This window comes from Acomys minous (assembly GCF_964271855.1).
Source record: "Acomys minous genome assembly, chromosome: 4".
Classification (NCBI taxonomy): Eukaryota; Metazoa; Chordata; class Mammalia; order Rodentia; family Muridae; genus Acomys; species Acomys minous.
This window is the reverse complement of record NC_140486.1, coordinates 106,212,126-106,230,067: the sequence shown is the minus strand read 5'-3', so window position 1 is coordinate 106,230,067 and position 17,942 is coordinate 106,212,126. Positions and strand designations below refer to the sequence as shown.

The 17,942-nt window shown below is 37.1% G+C and overlaps 1 protein-coding gene across 6 annotated transcripts in view; it reads right to left on the bottom strand.

Annotated features, from left to right (window-relative positions):
- Positions 1-17,942, bottom strand: part of ERBB4 (erb-b2 receptor tyrosine kinase 4) — a 1,013,384-nt gene that overhangs the window by 164,496 nt on the left and 830,946 nt on the right. For all 6 annotated transcript variants that reach the window (XM_084778333.1, XM_084778334.1, XM_084778335.1 and 3 more), the window contains one exon: positions 5,596-5,781. In XM_084778333.1, coding sequence (XP_084634459.1) covers positions 5,596-5,781 — 186 coding nt within the window. The remainder of the gene's footprint in view (positions 1-5,595; positions 5,782-17,942) is intronic.

The following is a 17,942-nucleotide window of genomic DNA, read 5'->3' as shown; positions in this document are numbered from 1 at the left end:
TGGGGTAAATACTCCGGGTTCATGCATACCTATGCAAATGGGTCAGATATTCTGTTTCAGTCATGCATTGGGAGGTCCTCATGAGAGACAGTCAAGAGTTTGAAGACATATGCATGTGGTAAGGAGAGGCTTTCTGCTTTTCTGAGGCTTGAAAGAGAAGGTGCACACAGCTATTGTGTAGTTTCATTCCCCTTTGTGTGCAGTGGCTTGAATGATGTGAGTTTAGGGCACTTGAGTGTTTGGTACCCGCACTGTTTGCTGAGGCTTAGCAGGTGTCAGGATTATTGGGCAGTGTTTCACTGGAGGTATGATTTCAGGGTTTTAGACTCGTGCTAGTGCTACCTTGCTCTCACTACTTCCTGTTTGCAGTTCAAAATGTGAGCTCTCCATTTATTTTACTGTCATATCTGTCTCCTGCTGCTGCTATTCCCAGCCAGCTGGGACTCGGGCCCCTGGAACATAAGCTCAAATAAACACTTTCTTCTAAAAACTGGCTAGGCCATGGTATTTTACCACAGCAGTAAAAAAGTAACTAATACACCCTCATTCCTCTTTCCCTCCCTTTCCCATTCCTCTCCTCTCCTGTCTTGACGTCTTCTCTCCTCTCCTCTCCTCTCCTCTTCTTTATCCCCCTCTCTCACGAGTTCTTTATGTAACTCTGTGATGTCTGCAAGACTTGAACAGAGCCAGACTGTGGTAACCAGTGTGAAGGCAAAAGTGAGAAATGGTTGGGAATGATTCACAAACATGGCTTTGGATCCAAATCCAGGTTATTATTTTATGTGGATAATATTTCTACTACACCATGCCATCTTCTATAGGAGTCAATATGAAGTTAGTTTTTGATGATATTACATTTTAAATTATAATGTCTTACTTCATATTATAGTAACATCTATTAAGCACAAACACTCTCTTAGCATGCACATCTGGTATACCACATATCTGATATGCCGTAATAATAGCATTAAAGTTAAGTCTATTCTACTGTAGAGGACACAGAATAAAGCCACCTAGAGTTTGTCTAAGTTATTGGAGATAAATGGTGGCAGGAAAATAGAGAGACATAAAGGCTACTTCCTGGTAAGTTCTGTCATAACTACTGGGAGGCGCTGTCTCTCATTTCTCAGTACTTGAAATAATACTTTTTGTTTTCTTGAATATTGGGACAACTCTCCCCAGTGGAGTATAACAATTTCTCCATCATTTCTCAGCATAATAGATTAAACTGTATATGTCAAAATCTGAGCTAGGAGGGCCTTAGTATTTGCTTAAACATGGTTTCCAATATGTCTACGAGCAATATTGGATGAAATTGACATTTGACTTGGGATACTGAAGGAAGTAATCTGACTGACCTAATCTAAGTGAGAGAGGAAGGTGGATCTTAATACAATGAAAATCCTGACGTCTGCCTGATTGTCTTGGAACTGTGGAATCCATTTTCTCCTGCATCCAGACTTCAGTTTGACCCCAAGCACTAACTTTTCCAAGGTTTTGACCCTGCTGGATTTGAGTTGGGATGCATGCACACACTGGTTCTCAGAGCTCTGAACTAGGACTAGAACTGTAGAACTGGCTGTCCTGAATCTCTAAGGGTCTTATGACTTAGCTTCCATAATATCCCAGGTAGATTATTTCTAATAAATCTCTTCCTGTATCTGGGTAAATCCTATTAGTTCTGTTTGTATGAGAAACCTTGAATAATATACTTAATATGTGTTTTTTAAACTAATAAAAGCAAATCCCTCCTGATTAGACAAAGACTGCTGATAATTATCCACCAAGAGTCAGCTCTCAACTCTCTAATTCAGAGATATGAAGCTGAGAGGTACAGAGACCAAAAATCACGTCAGTGAAAAACAAAGTATGGAGCACTGGGTATATGTGACATAATCAAGTATATTCATATTTTAAAAATCAAATTTTACCATAACTCTAATTTATAGTGATCCGAAGGGTCTCTAGAGATACTCACTCTGTCCTAAATTTTCTTACTGAACTAGAATCATTGTCATAGCAGGGAGCTTAGTTTCTACACCAGTGTTGTGAGTTTTAACTTAACTCTTAATTATTTATTCTTCCTTGATGAAATATATTTCTCTATCACAACACAGTGAAAGAACTCACTCATTCAAATGACATTCATAGACTCTAAATAACATTAATTGTCATTTAATATAACAGCAGGTTTGTGTACATGTTCAATCAATGGAGTCTTGTATGCATGCAGTATCTGGTCAGAAATGACGTACACTAGCACGTGCATTTTAGTTGGATCAGACCTTCAGACTTGAAGTTCATTTTTATTCATACAGAAGTAAATGGATAAATCAATGAGAAGTTACAATCTCCTGTCACTACATACAGTTAGTACTGGAGAAAAATGGGAAAGAGTAAAGAAAGAAAATAAATAAAGTCTTTTCTCCGTTAATACATTTAATCCTTAGGAAGACCTGATATCTGTACAGAGAATGAATGAAGGTTTTCCACCCAGAACTCTACTTTCCTTTCCAATCAAGGGAGGTGTGTCTTCTTCCTGTGGGTTCTCCCACTAACTCACTACACACAAAAAAAATGAGGACAAGCTCAACTGACACATCTTTGTGGAACATAGAAAATCAGATTTCATTAGCTTTAATTAAGAACCTGATATAGACAGAAAAAGTAGAAGATAAACAGACTGGAGAATAAAACAAACACAATAAACATCAGTTGTGAAATTACTAAACTTGTCTGAAAGTCATGCTGACTTCTGAAGAAATGTAAGTTTTCTCAGAAGACATAACTGTTGGAATAGCTTCTTTGCAAAAAATGTTGCTGAAAGGGCCTGTCATTAAAATCAGGATCTAAACTATCTGGGTTAAATGTGCTGGCTAGTTTTATGTCAATTTGACACTTGCTGGAAGTCATTTGGGAAGAGGGAATCTCAACTGAGAAAATGTCCTTACCGGACTGGCCCGTAGGATAGCCTGTGGGATAATTCCTGATTGATGGTTGATGTAGGGTGGTGCAGAGATGGCTGTGGGAAGTATCACCCAAGGATAGGGAGGCCTGGGTTATATAAGAAGGCAAGCTAAACAAGCCATGAGGAACAACTGAAAACACAGCCTTTTGGGCTAGTGCCCAATTGTAAGTGAGTATATACCATGTGAATCTTTCTGCTTCTGGATTAACTCACTCATTATGATCATTTCTAGTCCCATCGATTTGTCTACAAATTTCAAGATTTCCTTGTTTTTAATATCTGAGTATTATTCCATAGTGTAAATGTACCACAGTTTCTTTATCTTGGGCACTAGCCCAAAAGGCATGTCCCACGAAAGTCTTCACTTACCAGGAGACTGGGATAGATGTGAGGACACCCTATTGAGACTCTAAGGTAAGAGAAATATAGGCAATGAGGAAATAGAAGGACACAGAGGGTCCTAGAAACCTACAAGAAGAACATTGTGATGGGTGGATCAGGGTCCAGGGGTGTCTGCTCAAACTATTGCACTAAACAAGGACAACACAATAGGAAACATGGAACCCCTACTCTGATCTACCCAATGGACAGGACTTCCTCCACAGTTATGTGGAGAGCGGGGACTGACTTTGACATGAGCTGTGGTGCTCCATATTCTGACTACCTTCCTTTGGTGTGGAGGCCTGGTGGCACTCAAAGAAAGAATAAGCAGGCTACTAAGATGTGACTTGATAGTCTATGACCATATAGTGGGGGAAGAGGTCCCCCTCAGTCATAGACCTAGGGAAGGGGAATAAGGCGAAAGTGGGAGGGAGGGAGGAATGGGAGGATACAAGTGATGGGATAACAATTGAGTTATAATCTGAATAAATTTATAAAATTAAAATTAAAAATAAAAATAAACAAAAAACAAACAGTCTTATCCATGGCCTATGCTCCAATTCCTGCCACCAAGCTCCTGCTTTTGTTTCTCTCAGTGAGGGACTTATAAGTTGTGTTGTGAAATAAATTCTTTTTTCACGCAAAAGGTGCCTTTACTCATGATGTTTTATCACAGCAATAGAAACCCTACCTACAAGAGCTAAACATATCATGAACTAATTTTGATTATTAGAAGGATCAAATGTCATTTAATCCTATCTCATCCCTCAAAAGCTTTAAGTGGGAAGAATTTGCAATCTAAAAGAGTCACCTTGAAAGATACTGATTTAGTTTGAACAGGCAATGTCCCTCATAGGCCTGTGTGTTAAACACTTGGTCTTCAGCTGGTGGCACTATGCTGAATGTCATTGAAAGCCAAGGAAGGAGGGCCTCCCTAGAGGAAGTAGAGCAGTCAGTGCATTTCCTTAAGCTAATATCTGGTCCCCTGGGCCTTTCCTGATCTCTGCTTCCTGTCTATAATGAAGTGGACAGCATCCTCTAACATATGGTGTCATTACTGATGTTCTGATTTAGAATTGGCTCAGAAACAATGGAGCCAAGGATTGTAAAACCTCTAAAATTGTTGGTCAAAATATGTCTTTCCTTTTTAAAATAGTTTTCTCAAGTATTTTGGTTAGAGTTATGCAAAAATGACTGATATGCACAAGGGAAAACTGAATATATACATATATTTACATATGTATATTATATATATATACATATTATGTGTACATATATGATTTTGAGGTGTGGTGGCTCACTCCTTTGAAAATTTGTTCAATTTATTTTTGTGTGCCCCAGTATTTTGTAAGCATATTTATTAGCCACATGCATGTAGTGCTTGCCCAGGCCCAAAGAAGTTGTCAGGTCTCCTGACACTGGAATTACAAATATGAGTAGCCCATCATATGGATGCTAGGAATGGAACCCAGGTCCATGGAAGAGCAACTGATCCATCTCTCCATCCCCACCACTGACACTATTTTCCTATCACCCCTTCCAATAGTGCCAGTGATTTATCACCTAACAAGAAAGACAAGGGAATGTTTTGCTGAAAAAATTGCAAACTAATAGAGTACCACAAAAACGTCTGACAATAAAGTAAAAGACACCATTATTGCTGTGAAGAAGGTCTCAGAAATATAAAAAAATCCTGGCTTAGACTCAATAATGGGCTTCCAAAATGCAGCAGGCAGCAGCAGTAAGCAACAAAGCTTAAAGCTATGAATAGGCAGGTGAGATGGCTCAGTATATAGACGGGGTTACCACTAAGCCTAATCATTTATAATGTTGACAATTCTATAGGCTATTTTAATAAAACAATCTAAAATGTAAGAATTATGACCTTGAATCTTTACTTTCTTGATTTTGTTTGCTATCTTGACTTCATTCAAAATAATTTGTGGAGGCTGGGAATGTAATTTATGAGAGAAAAAATACAAACAAAAGCAAAACAAATCCAGCACAACAATTATTCCCTTTGACTAGTGTTGCTATGCATTTTGGCATCTGGTCAATCTAATATGAATACCTTAAAATAATAATCCAAGGTATAAGTAGTTGTGTGCTCCACCCACAATCTACGGTGAAGTACTAACAATATGTCACTTAACATGATAAAAGAGTCAGTTACACCAAAGGCGCAGCATAATTTCAACTGTCAACCCCCAAATATCATTTTTTTTGTAGCAATTTACAGCACTTACCTTTGCAATCTGGACACACCAGTTCAAGAGCAGCTGCGATCCTATGTTATCCTTGTGTTCATGGACATAGTCCAGTAGGCAGCCATGCGGCATCAGTTGGGTAACCAGCTGGATAGTGGGGCTCAGGCACACGCCCAGTAAGCGAACCAGATGTGGATGGTCCATACTTGCCATGATCAGAGCCTCCTGTAACAGCAGCCAAAACAGAAAACAGATTATCACCATTTCAACTCGGCATTGCTCGGTATTTTCATTATATTGGACGAAAGGTGTGTAATAGATTTTAAAATGTCCTCAGAGTCAGACATAGTGGCTTATGCATTTTATTCCGGCACTCAGGAAGTAAAGGTCAGTGAAACTCTCTGAGTTTGAGGACAGCCTGTTATACACACTGAGTTTCAGGCCAGCCTGAGCTGTAGATTGAGACACAGTCTCAAAAAAAAAGATTACTCAGTAGACTCAATTAACTTAGTCATCAGGAAAATAAAAATCAAATGACTCTGAGATTCTATTTTATACCTGTCAGAATGGCTAAAATACAAAATTCAAGTGATAACAAATGCTGGCAAGGATGTGGAGAAAGGGGGACACTTAATTGCTGGCGGCAGTGCAGACTTATACAACCAATTTGAAAATCAATTTCTCACTTTCTCAGAATATTGGGAATAGCTCTGCCTCAAGACCCAGCTACACAACTCCTGAGCATATATCCAAATGACACTTCACCATACAACAAGGACAATTGCTCAGCTATGTTCATAGCAGTTTATTCATGTAGCCAGAATCTGGAATAAATCTAGATGCCCTTCAACAGGAGAATGGATAAAGAAACTGTGGTGCATTTGCACAATGGAATATTACTCAGCTGTTAAAAAAAGAAATCATGAAATTTGCAGGCAAATAGATGAACCTAGAAAAGATCATCCTGAATGCTGTAACCCAGACCCAGAGAGAGACTCATGGTAAGTACTTACTTATAAGTGGATTTTAGCCAGATAGCACAAGATAAACATACTATAATGCACAGACACAAATAAGATAAGTAACCAGAAGGATCCAAGGGAAGATGCTTAAATCTTACTCAGAAGGGGAAATAGAATAGACAGATGTAGTTATTGCATTGAGGGAACAAAGTAGGATAGGAAACACAGAAAATTATGAGAGTGGAGATCAGACCTGGGGAGAGCGGGAGTGGTGGGACATATGGACAAAAGGCCTGTGAAGAGAAGAAAAACTGGGAAGGGGCATCTCAGTGATAAGCTGGAGACCTAAGTCAGGAAAGGTTCCTGGTGTGTGTGTCAGGGCAGGGGCAGTGGAGGAGGATATGAGAGGCACTTTAGCAGAGACCCCTAGTAGCAAGGGCCATAGAGACTGAAGAGGACACCTTCTAACTAAACAAGTCCCCTGATAGAGGGATGGGAACACCAACACACCCACAAAAAATTCAACTCAAAATTCACCCTGTCTACAAGATGTGCAAGGATAACCCTAGAACAGACAGAGCAGAGTTTGAGGGAAGGTCCAACCAATACTTGGCCCAATCCAAGACCCTACTCCACCGGAGAGAATCAACCCTTGTCACTACTAAAGCTACTTTGCAATGCTTGCAGACAGGAGTCAAGCAGAGTTGTCCTCTGAGAAGCTACACCCTGAAGTGCCTCAAAACAGATGCTAAGACTCACAGCCAAACATTGATCAATGCATAAGGAAAGTTGTGGAAAAGTGGGGGAAGGAGCAAAGCACCTGGAGGTGACCAACACAGCCAACTAACCAGGGCTCAGTTGGGGTCTGCTGACACTAGAGCACCAACCAAGGACCTTGTATGGACTGAACTCAGGACCCCTACAAAGATGTAGCTGATGGGTAGTTAAGGTTTCACGTAGGTCCCTTAGTCAGTAGAGCAGGGGTTGTCTCTCACATGGACTCTCTTGCCAGCTTTTCAATTAGTTCCCTCTGGTAGGAATGCCTTGCCAGGCCACAGAGGCAATGATGTGATGTGGTGAGCTTGGGTAGATGGGAAATGGGGCTCCCCTTTCTGAGGAATAAGGAGGGGGATGGGGAGAGGGAGGGAGGGTGAGACTAGGAGGTGAGGAGAGATAGGGCCATGACCAGGATGCAAAGTGAATACATACATACATACATACATACATACATTCTTACATACATATATACATACATAATCTTTAAAAATGTAACTATAGTTAATAAATGATCTATACTATAAAATGAATGCAGTTATAGAATAATAACATAATAAATCAAAACCTATATATTTTCTTTTATGCATGGACAATATAATATGTTATTTACTGACAGTTAAAATAAACACTACTCTATTCCAGAGACTTTGAATGATGGCTCAGAGGTTAAGAGCACTGGTTATTTTTCCAAGAGTTTTGGGTTTAATTCCCAGCAACCATATGGTGGCTCATAAACATCTATAATGAGATTTGGTTCCCTCTTCTGGCCTGCTGGCACACATGTAGGCATAATACTGTATAAATAATACAAAGGATGGGATAATAATTGAGATGTAATATGAAGGAATTAATAAAAAAAATCTTTAAAAATAAATAAATAGATGAATATCACAAAAGATATGAGAAATGGGTGAAATATTCAAGCTAAAACTTTTTACAGAACTAGGTCAAGGCTGGATCTTTGGCTCATTCTTTTTTTTTGATACTTCTTTTCTATTAAAATACTATTTTATATATAATATATTCTGAGACTTTCTATTTCTTCCTCTCCTCCAAGATCTTCCCTGTTCCCCAGCCTTCCAAATCTATACTTTTTTTTTTTTTGGTATTTGTTTGGACAAATTAAATAATAAACAAACAGAATAAAATAAAGCAAAACAAAAAAAAGATAAAGAAAAAGCCTTAAAAACAGATACACACACGCAGAAACACATACAACCTATAGAACACAAAACTGGAAACCATAACAAAGGATTATGGTGACAAAAATATCTCCAAAACTACCACTGAGCTGGTTGTATGTAGACCATCTACTCCCAGGCCAGGCACAATGCCCGCCCTTAAGTGTGGTTTGTTTACCCAGTGAGATTCCATTAAGAAAACTATATTTTCTTTTATGAGCAGGTGACACTTGAGAATAGTTTCAGGGTTAGGAAAGGAGAATTGTGTCCTTGTCCCTCTCAGCCCTGGGACTCCATTTAGACTTGCCCAGGCCCTGGTCATGCTGCCATGCTCTCTGTGAATTTGTAAGTGTATCAATCCTGTTGTGTTTGGAAGGCATTCTTTTCTTCATGTTTCCATTGATTCTTTGGTTTAAAAGATGCACTCTATTGAATCTTACTGGAATAACCAGTATGTTACAAATGGACTATGTACTGCACAATATTATCATCAGCTTAAATATTTCAGAATAGCTTTAGTATAGTGTAATTCACAAGAATATATTTGATCATTCTTTATAATGGTTTATAGGAGTAGAGAAAGAGGGAGAATATATGTATGGGTGTATGTTTGTATGTGTGTGATACATACAGATACATATATGAAAGAGGTATACACTTGGCAAATCATTACTAATTTTGATACAAAAATATAGGATGTTTACAATATTATTCTTTAACAACTTCTGTCTCTAAAAAATTTCAAACCCCAAAGTGAAGTATATAAATCCTTGCTGTGTTTTTTATTATGATGGCATTGCAGACCGATACATAAGACCTAATTTTACTGCGGGAAACTAAGAAGCAACTGATGCTGTACATCAGCAAACGCTTAGGTAGCATCCACAAGTAAACATTTCACAAAGGAGAAGTTGATTCCAGAAGAACTGTTTCAAGGCTCAGTTAGGTACATTGAAGTTTCATATATGTGACTATAAAGACAACAGACAAGGAAATATTCTTAATAGGCAGACAGGAGGATAGAAACATGGACCATCCTGTGTCAAACAATTGCTTACTTTACGCCTCTGTGGCAGCAACTTAAGTCACTTGATTTGTACCTGTTTTCAAAGAGGAGTAAGTCCTTCAACTAATCACTCCCTATTTCCCCAAGGAAAATGGGGAGTCACAGAAAAAAAGTCATATGGCCCTCTACGTATCTACAAGGTTGAAAAATGTGTTTCATTTACTATGTAGCTCAGCAAACATTCAAAATCAAGGCATGTAGTTATAAAGATTTTTACAAATGTGAATGTCAGCTGAATTTAATAATATAGTATGTAATGTAGTATCAACTGGTTATTTTCATAGTATAAACTAGATTTCGTCACCAAATTTTAATACGTACATATGTAAAATATGCAGCACACCAACAGCAGAACAAAACACCCACTCAGATTAAATCTCATAATTAATTATGCATTAAATTGGATATTTAATTAGATAAGAAATGCTAGACAGGTAATTGTTACATTTATACTGATGGCATTCTGCTTGCAACTCTTTTGGTATATCCTGGTTTTTCCTATGTGTTAGTATCACTAGGTTTAGTACAGTGTTCCTGTACCCTTAGGTAGGAAGTAAGGCCTAGAAGTATTTATTATTTGTGGGTATGAAAATGTACCAAGCAGGTATATGAAGCTCATGTAGAAAGCAGAACCCTTTGAGATCCTCCAGTACATTTAAATCAAATTGGGATTCTGTAATCACTACCAAAGCAACAGTGGCAAACAGTGTCTGATTCTAATTTCAACATTGTGTATGGTCAAAAAAAAAAAAAATACACAGTCTTAGCCAAACAAAAAGGACACTGAGTTTCCGTGTCTTACCTTCTAAGGGATTGGCCTAGCCAAGCAGCAGAATCCCTTTTACAACACCCATTAGAATTAGAAATGTATCGTTGTTTCGTAGGACTGTAAAATTTAGTTTTCCTTAAATTTCATCAGGATTTCACATTGTAGACATTTATCTTGTTAGCAAGACAAATTCAAAAACCTCACAGTAGCCATAAGTTGAGTTGAGCCTAATGACACACTAGTTACCGAGGGCGGAGTGGAATCACACAACAGATTGATGCTCATAGGTAAACTGCATCCCTGATAGTCTAACTCCAGCAAAGACAAAGCGGTCAGTGTTCTCTGACTTAGTGACGCACATATTACAGTCATTTCCCAAGGTGGAAATAGTGGTGATGCTTAAGCCAGAAGAAACACTTTGAGACAATTATATTTTAAAGCATGAAATCCATAAAATGATTGTTTTCATTCTACAATCCACAGTCCAACATTAAAACTATTCTCTATGTAGATTTGAGAAGTTTACATTAGATGACATTTCATGTGAAAATTGAAAGTTCTCTTTAAAAAAAAAAACCTATGAGTAAGTCATGGCAAAAACGCTGGGTTTGTATTAAGGAAAATTGCTTATCACACTACAAAGAGTTTTTAAAACTAAATTGCAGAGGATTTGCATAATTGTTCTCTCTCTCTCCCCTTTATTCTTTTTAGAAAGAAAAGATGAACAAGACACTAATTGTAGGTTTTACTTTTTTTCATAAAGGAAATAGCAGATGGTTTTTTGGAGGATAGGAGAATTGATAAAGAAAACAGAATGTGGATTCATTTAAAGCGACAAATGGGCTGGCAAAGGGGAAGAAATCCCAATATTTTAAACAAGGATGGTTTACTTTCACTAGATTACTTTGTTTTTAAATTCATAATGTTCTCAGTTCCTTATCTCTGCATGGAACCTATAGAGCAATTTTGGATCTTAGCTGATGTCACTGGAAAGTACCACCAAAGGGCAGTGGGATAAATATAACTTGACAGGTACATTGCCTAATTTTTCAAGAAACAAAAAAGTATTCTCCCATTGCTTTTTCCTTTCAACCTGTAAATTTCCTTTTTCTTGTAAGTGGAGTAAAGAGTTTTCTCATTGGAAAAGAGGGAGACTACAAGACATGCACAGTGGGAAACTCTGAAACAGGGATATTTTTCTTGATAATGAGTTCTGCTTTGAATAAGAACATTTTTTAAAAACCACCAAGGGACTCTAGGAAAGACACACACACAGAGCTCTGCAGCATGCACAGCATTAGTCTCTAGCCATGGTACTTGTATCTCTATTTTTCTCTCAAAGGGAAGACGGTGCTTTAAAGCAATGTGAGCAGTACTGGTTTTCACACTGAGGCGCTACTTTTTTCACTCAGCAGATATTTATACCTCGTTGCTTGAACTTGCTTTACCCTTTCATGTTGTCACACAGGAAGAAAAGAAAGGGAAAAAAAAGCATACAGCTAAGTGATGCTTCTGGGCTATTTTGTTTAAAAAAATTGTTAACTTCAGCCAAACTTTCACTGTTTTGTTATGTGTATAGACCATTAATTCAACCCTCCAGCACCAAAATGGAATAAATCCCATTGCATTACGGATCAAGAAGATAAAAGGGGGGCATGGTGGAGGAACTAACAAAAGATAGTAGATGTGGGTGTAAAATGCAGTGGTCAGCAGGTTTGTGGATGCTTGAGACAAACGCTGCCTCTGAAGATAGTGGGAATGGTAGGTAGAAACAATGAAGAAACTGGATCAAAATAACTGATCTGCAATAATGTCATACACAAATATTTTGTCATAGATGGTACCCAGAGAATAAAAGAAATGAAATCGACAGTTGTTTCTCTATGTCTTGAATAAATCATAACTCACTTGTGTAGGTAGGTGGGCAACAATTTCGACAGACTGAATTAATATGTCACCATTTTTAGTTTTTCACAAAGTCCACCTTATCTTCTAAATCCCAGAATCACTTTTGTAAACATAAAAAAAATTAAGACTGTGGACTTTACAGTCTTGAAGGCAATAATTTTCCATCTTCATCTGGTTCCATTCAGTCATGCAGAGGCCATTTGTTAGATTCAGTCAGTATTTACCACTATTGCTTGAAGATGTCAGTGAAGAATTTTACACAATGTAGAATTCTTTCTGTTTGTGGTGTCTTCATTCTCCTTCCTTGTGTGTTAGTTCCTCACTAGTGAGTTTCTCCTATCCTCATTTTATCTCCTCATCCTTTTACACACAACTAAACATAGTTATTGAGTATCTGCTATGTATTTGTTCTGTGAATGAGGGTGTGTCTACTGAACCATTTACCCTCATAAAGCTTTTACTCAACAGGAGATACAGTAAAGAACCAGGAAACAGTTATTGCAAATACTGTTCTGAAATGCATAACTTCAAAATTACCTTTTTTAAAGTAAGTAATTGTTTGAAATCTATTTTGTAAAGATAAAACGTGCAATAGAATTTCTGGAGTACAGATTAAACTATTTGCGCTAACACACGTGATGTGCATGATTTAATAAAATAACTTTAATCTCCCTCAAAAAAAAAAAAAAAAAAAAAGAACCAGGGAACAAACAAAACAAAACAAAACAAAGATGTGAGTCTCTCAGGATATCATAGAATAAAAGCCCTTAAGGTCTAATGACCCAAGTTCAGTCTCTGGAATTTATGTATGAAAACAAAACAAAACAAAACAAAACAAAACAAAACAAAACAAAACAGGAGCAGAGAACCAGCTCCATAAAGTTGTCCTCTGACCGCCACAAGATTTTGTGACGTGTGTGTGTGCATGCACATAATATGAATAACAATTACAAAGTTTACTAGGTACTCTGTAAAGACTAAGTCAGATATCTATGAATCACCAATAACATAAAGCATATCTGATGGTATTATATTTAGACACTCTGAGAATCTTATGCCTGAAGTCTGGGAGATATATAAGTAATGGCTTGAGATGAGACTGAAAATGTCATTGGGCTTGAGATTGCAAAGGGCCGTACTGTGGTGGGAAGGTTGGATTTACTCATAAATACTTTAGTGTCCAGCCTCCCTTATGTTTTATTTACCTTTATTATACCCTGACCCAATAACTTAATAAATATTTTGCTTTATCATATCATCTTCTTTCCTTGATGTTTCTCCTTGGATATTACTTGGCTGAAGGCAACTCCTTTCATCTTCATGTTTGAACTTTCAAATATTGTTAGAGAAAATCAGAGGTTCATGGGGATTTGCCACCAAATACCTTTAAAATTAATGTTTGTTTATAGTTTATTATTTATTCCTTGTTTCATGAAATTTAGCCCCTAGTTCTGAGCAGAAAACAATCCTTTTCCCCATCTAAATATTACTATGTAAATCATATTCAACATCATTATGCTGTTACATTGAAATATAGGTTTACCATTTATCTGTTGTATGGTTTCATCTTTACCACTTCCCACTGTAGCTGCAAGCTTGTGTATTTATTCCATATTCAAGAATAAAAGCTCCTTTCTCTTATTCTGAATTTTTGCCTGCAGTTCTTTATCTCACTGATCATCCCCTTTCTCTATCATATGTCTTTTGTGGATCATGTTTTTAATTATGTCTCAACTCTTCTCCCCAATATTCTCATTACAAGTACTGACATTTACTTTTTCCTCTCTCGTGTTAAGTTTGGGAAAGCTATAATGCTTTTCTTTACTATTTTTGGCCTTCGTTTTTCAATTGCCTGTACCCATACAGATTGGTTCATCAACCTCTCTGAAACAGAAATTTTGAATTTAAGGACTGTCTCAGTTATTCTCTTATTGCTTTGATGAGACACTGTGGCCTTAGGCAACATACAAAAGAAAGAATTTAATTTGGGGCTTAAAATGTCCATGATAGCATATTAAAGGTGTTAAAGGCACAGTGATAGGAAAAACTGAGGCAAAGAGAAACCACTGGGAATGGAGTGAGTCTTTTGAGACTTCAAAGCTCACCCCAAGTGATATGTCAACTCGAACAAGGCCATACTCCTTTCCTTCCCACAGAGTCCCACCAGCTGTGGACCACACATTGAAATATATGAGCTGATGTGAGCCATTGCCATTCAAACCACCACAAGGACTATTGTGAAATTATTAAAACATCTGGAACCAATTTAAGTTTCATATGATCTAGTTAGATTTAAGGAATATGAAAAAAATCACATAATTTTCTTAAAGAGAGAAAAAATACAATCTGTTCATATTCTAACTATCTGCCCTTCTAAAGGTGAGAATTTTGCTTCACCCTTAGTCTGCATCTTCCTCAGTCCTATTCTTTCAGCTGTCACTACTAAACAAAAAATGTGAAACATGTGCACCTCCATTCAATAAATCCATTTACTCTTAAATGTTTATAAACACACTTTTTGTTCCTTTTAAGCATTAACATTATCAAATAATTTATTGTTTTATTCGGAAATCCTTTTTTATGCATGAACTATAAGAAAGATATAATGTAATATGATAAATAGAAAAAATCTGTACTAATCCCCTATATCTACTTACTATATCTCAAGAATCATGCTACATTTCATATGCCTCTGTTTATCTTGACACTGATAGTATTGGACATCAAATGTAAGGCATAAATAAAGTATTTATCCCTAGGAGTTGCTGGACACTCTTTATTCAATTTTAAATGGCAGAAATATGTTCTAATTCCACTTTGATATCTTAGGTTCATATTTGGCACCTGGCTTTAAACTTTTTGATTTGTTTGTATTTGGCACTCAGATTTCTATTCTTTTCCATTCTACTTTTTCTGTAATATTTTTTGCTCAAATATACATTGTTCCACATACTTTTATTTTGACTGCTACATGAATCCATGCTCACATAACTATTGTAAAAGTATTGCTCTGTTTATTTATTTTTTATCTTTGTTTAGTCTATTTTTGTACTCTACCAACAAGAACCTTTGGGTGTTCTTTAAAAGCTACACAGAAAATCTTAATATTCCATGTACTAAATAGCTACTTACAGAATCATATTTAATATGGTAAAAGTTGTAATAAACATAGCATGGTGTTGGTTAGTCTATCCTGCTCTGACACAAATGGTCTGTAAGAATATCCTTTATATTTTCCTTTGTCCATTCACCTCCAACTCTACTCTTTCCTGTCCTTCCTGTCCTTCCATGTGTTCCAAGAGAGTGATATAAATGGATGACAAGTGTCTACCCTGTTTTCTGCCTTTCATTTTGGTCTCTCCAATGAAAAAACAACCCAAGCTTGAAGAGAGAAAAGAGTGAGGGGCAGATCTTTAACAAAGGACTCACCTGATATCATCAGGGAAACCTTCCCTCGCTCATTTATGCCTATGATATCATAGTCTTTGAGTATTTTAACAAACATTGTTCATGTACCTTTAGCTTGCACAGGCATGTCTTTAAAAAAAAAACGTGGTTTAAAAAGTGAGTAAATTCTTGTATTTATCCAACTTACTATACAATGCATGTTTTCTGGGATTCTTCTAACAGTCATACCTCTTTGACTAACAACAGTTACTTGTAAAATGAGAAATTAGGTCACTGAGTACAAATATATAGTTGTATATGATCAACACACATCTAATTTCATGGCAGATATTCTCATCAATCTTCATGAAAAAATGCTCAGACACCCTAATCTCAGGAACCTGTGAATATTAACTTGTTTGGATTTTCTTTTTAACATCAAAGAGATCACTGCATCACACATATAGATTCGCAAGCCACCACAAATATATGTGTGTGTGTGTGTGTGTGTGTGTGTGTGTGTGTGTGTGTGTGAGACACAAAAGCTGAAGACAAATGGAAGAAAATTAAACAATTGGAGTGAAGCAACCATAAGCTATAGAATACCTTCTGGCACCCAAAGGAGGCAAGATGTCAACTGCACCACCATATTGTCAGAAGTCTAGTCTACAGAACGGTGATAAACACCATTATTCTGTTTGAAACTTCTGTGTTTGTGGTCATTGTAACATAGGACATTAGCACAGTTGCTGCTTTCTTCACTTCAGAACTACAGGAGTCATCAGAATTGTTTTCAATAGTTCAGATAACTCAGAACTGATCTGCAAAGGGAAAATGAGGCTACATGCTTTTGCCTTGATTTTATACATATATATATTTAAAACAAGCATTCTTAATAAACCTTGTTTAGCTTGGTTGCACAGAGAGTCTAATCTAAACATTGCAGACACCTTTAATCACTTAGTAATTAGCATAGGATATGTTCTGGCTAAATGATATAGGCAAATAACTTATCACAGTGCACAGTGGACACTTACAATTTTAGCTATGATTGCAGTGTTTTATTCAGGCAACCACAGCTGATGGAGTGAAAATCAATAAGCAGCAAAGGCCTTGCTGACCATCTAAAAGAATCTGAAACCAAGGTAAATGGTTGCTTGATATTTCAAAGCCTAGTGGGGTTGTTGCAAATGTAGGCAGAGAAAGTCTAAAAACCCTCCACAAAACATTTTCTTTAGGCCCAGAGAGAACTAGCCATATCTCCTTATAGCCATATCTCATAATAATAATAATAATAATAATAATAATAATAATAATAATAATAATGGAAGTGGGGAGCCAGCCAACAGCAGCTTTTGGACTTAAGAAAACTTCAAGAACACAGTTTTTTTTTTCCTTTTCGAAGAACAATGGCAGTAGTGGCAGCAATAGTTAACAGCAAGAAAAAAAGTAGATAAGATCAAGAGATAGTGGTAGGATCTTGTACCCAGAGCAGAGACATTTTATCACCTCCTTACTAAGTCAAGCCCTGTTATTGCAGAAGCCCTCAACTTCGCTGGGAACAAGTTAAGATGGATGCACAATAAGGTCAGCGAGCAAACATGTGGATCTTATGAAGAGGGTCGCCAGTGTGCTAGGAAGAAAGAAAAGGCCTTCTTAACCTTACTAAACTAGAAAAGAACCATCCAGGCTATGGATTTAACTACCAGGGAGGAAGGAATAAAAAATAACATCTGAATAATGTCCGTAACGTTTCGTATTTTTCTTTATGCAAAGAAAGACTTTCTAGTGACTTCCACTAGTCACTTGATAGACCTGTATTTAGTTCTTCGATAGCTTTCCCACCCTTACTAAACTTCCTCATGGTCCTAAAGTCATACATTAGAAAATTCCTTCAGGTACAAACAGTAGGTATCTACTTCTTACTGACTTGTGCCTGGAACAATGCTATTCAGCGTACTTATGAAAACACACTTCTTGAGGCTATTGTCGGCAGCGATTTCTATTATGGCAGTGTATTAACAATGTGGCAAGTTTAACAAGTACAGCAGTCACCAGGAGGATGAGCTCACTGTTAGCCAGGGAGGGATTTGGACTTGCTTCTCACTTCAGGCCCATTGAAGACTTTTTTTTTCCGTTACCTGTTTGTTCGGTATTGTAGAGGAATGACTTGGTAAATTTGGTGGACTGTGAGTTTATCGCCATGCCCGTGTGGGAACTAACATGAGAGATGATTGCTTAATGCAATCCTTACAAAATGACATTCTAGAAGGTGCTGTCCTCTTTTTGATGAGTAAGATGAGCACAATTTGTATTCAATTCCTTGAAATTTGTCC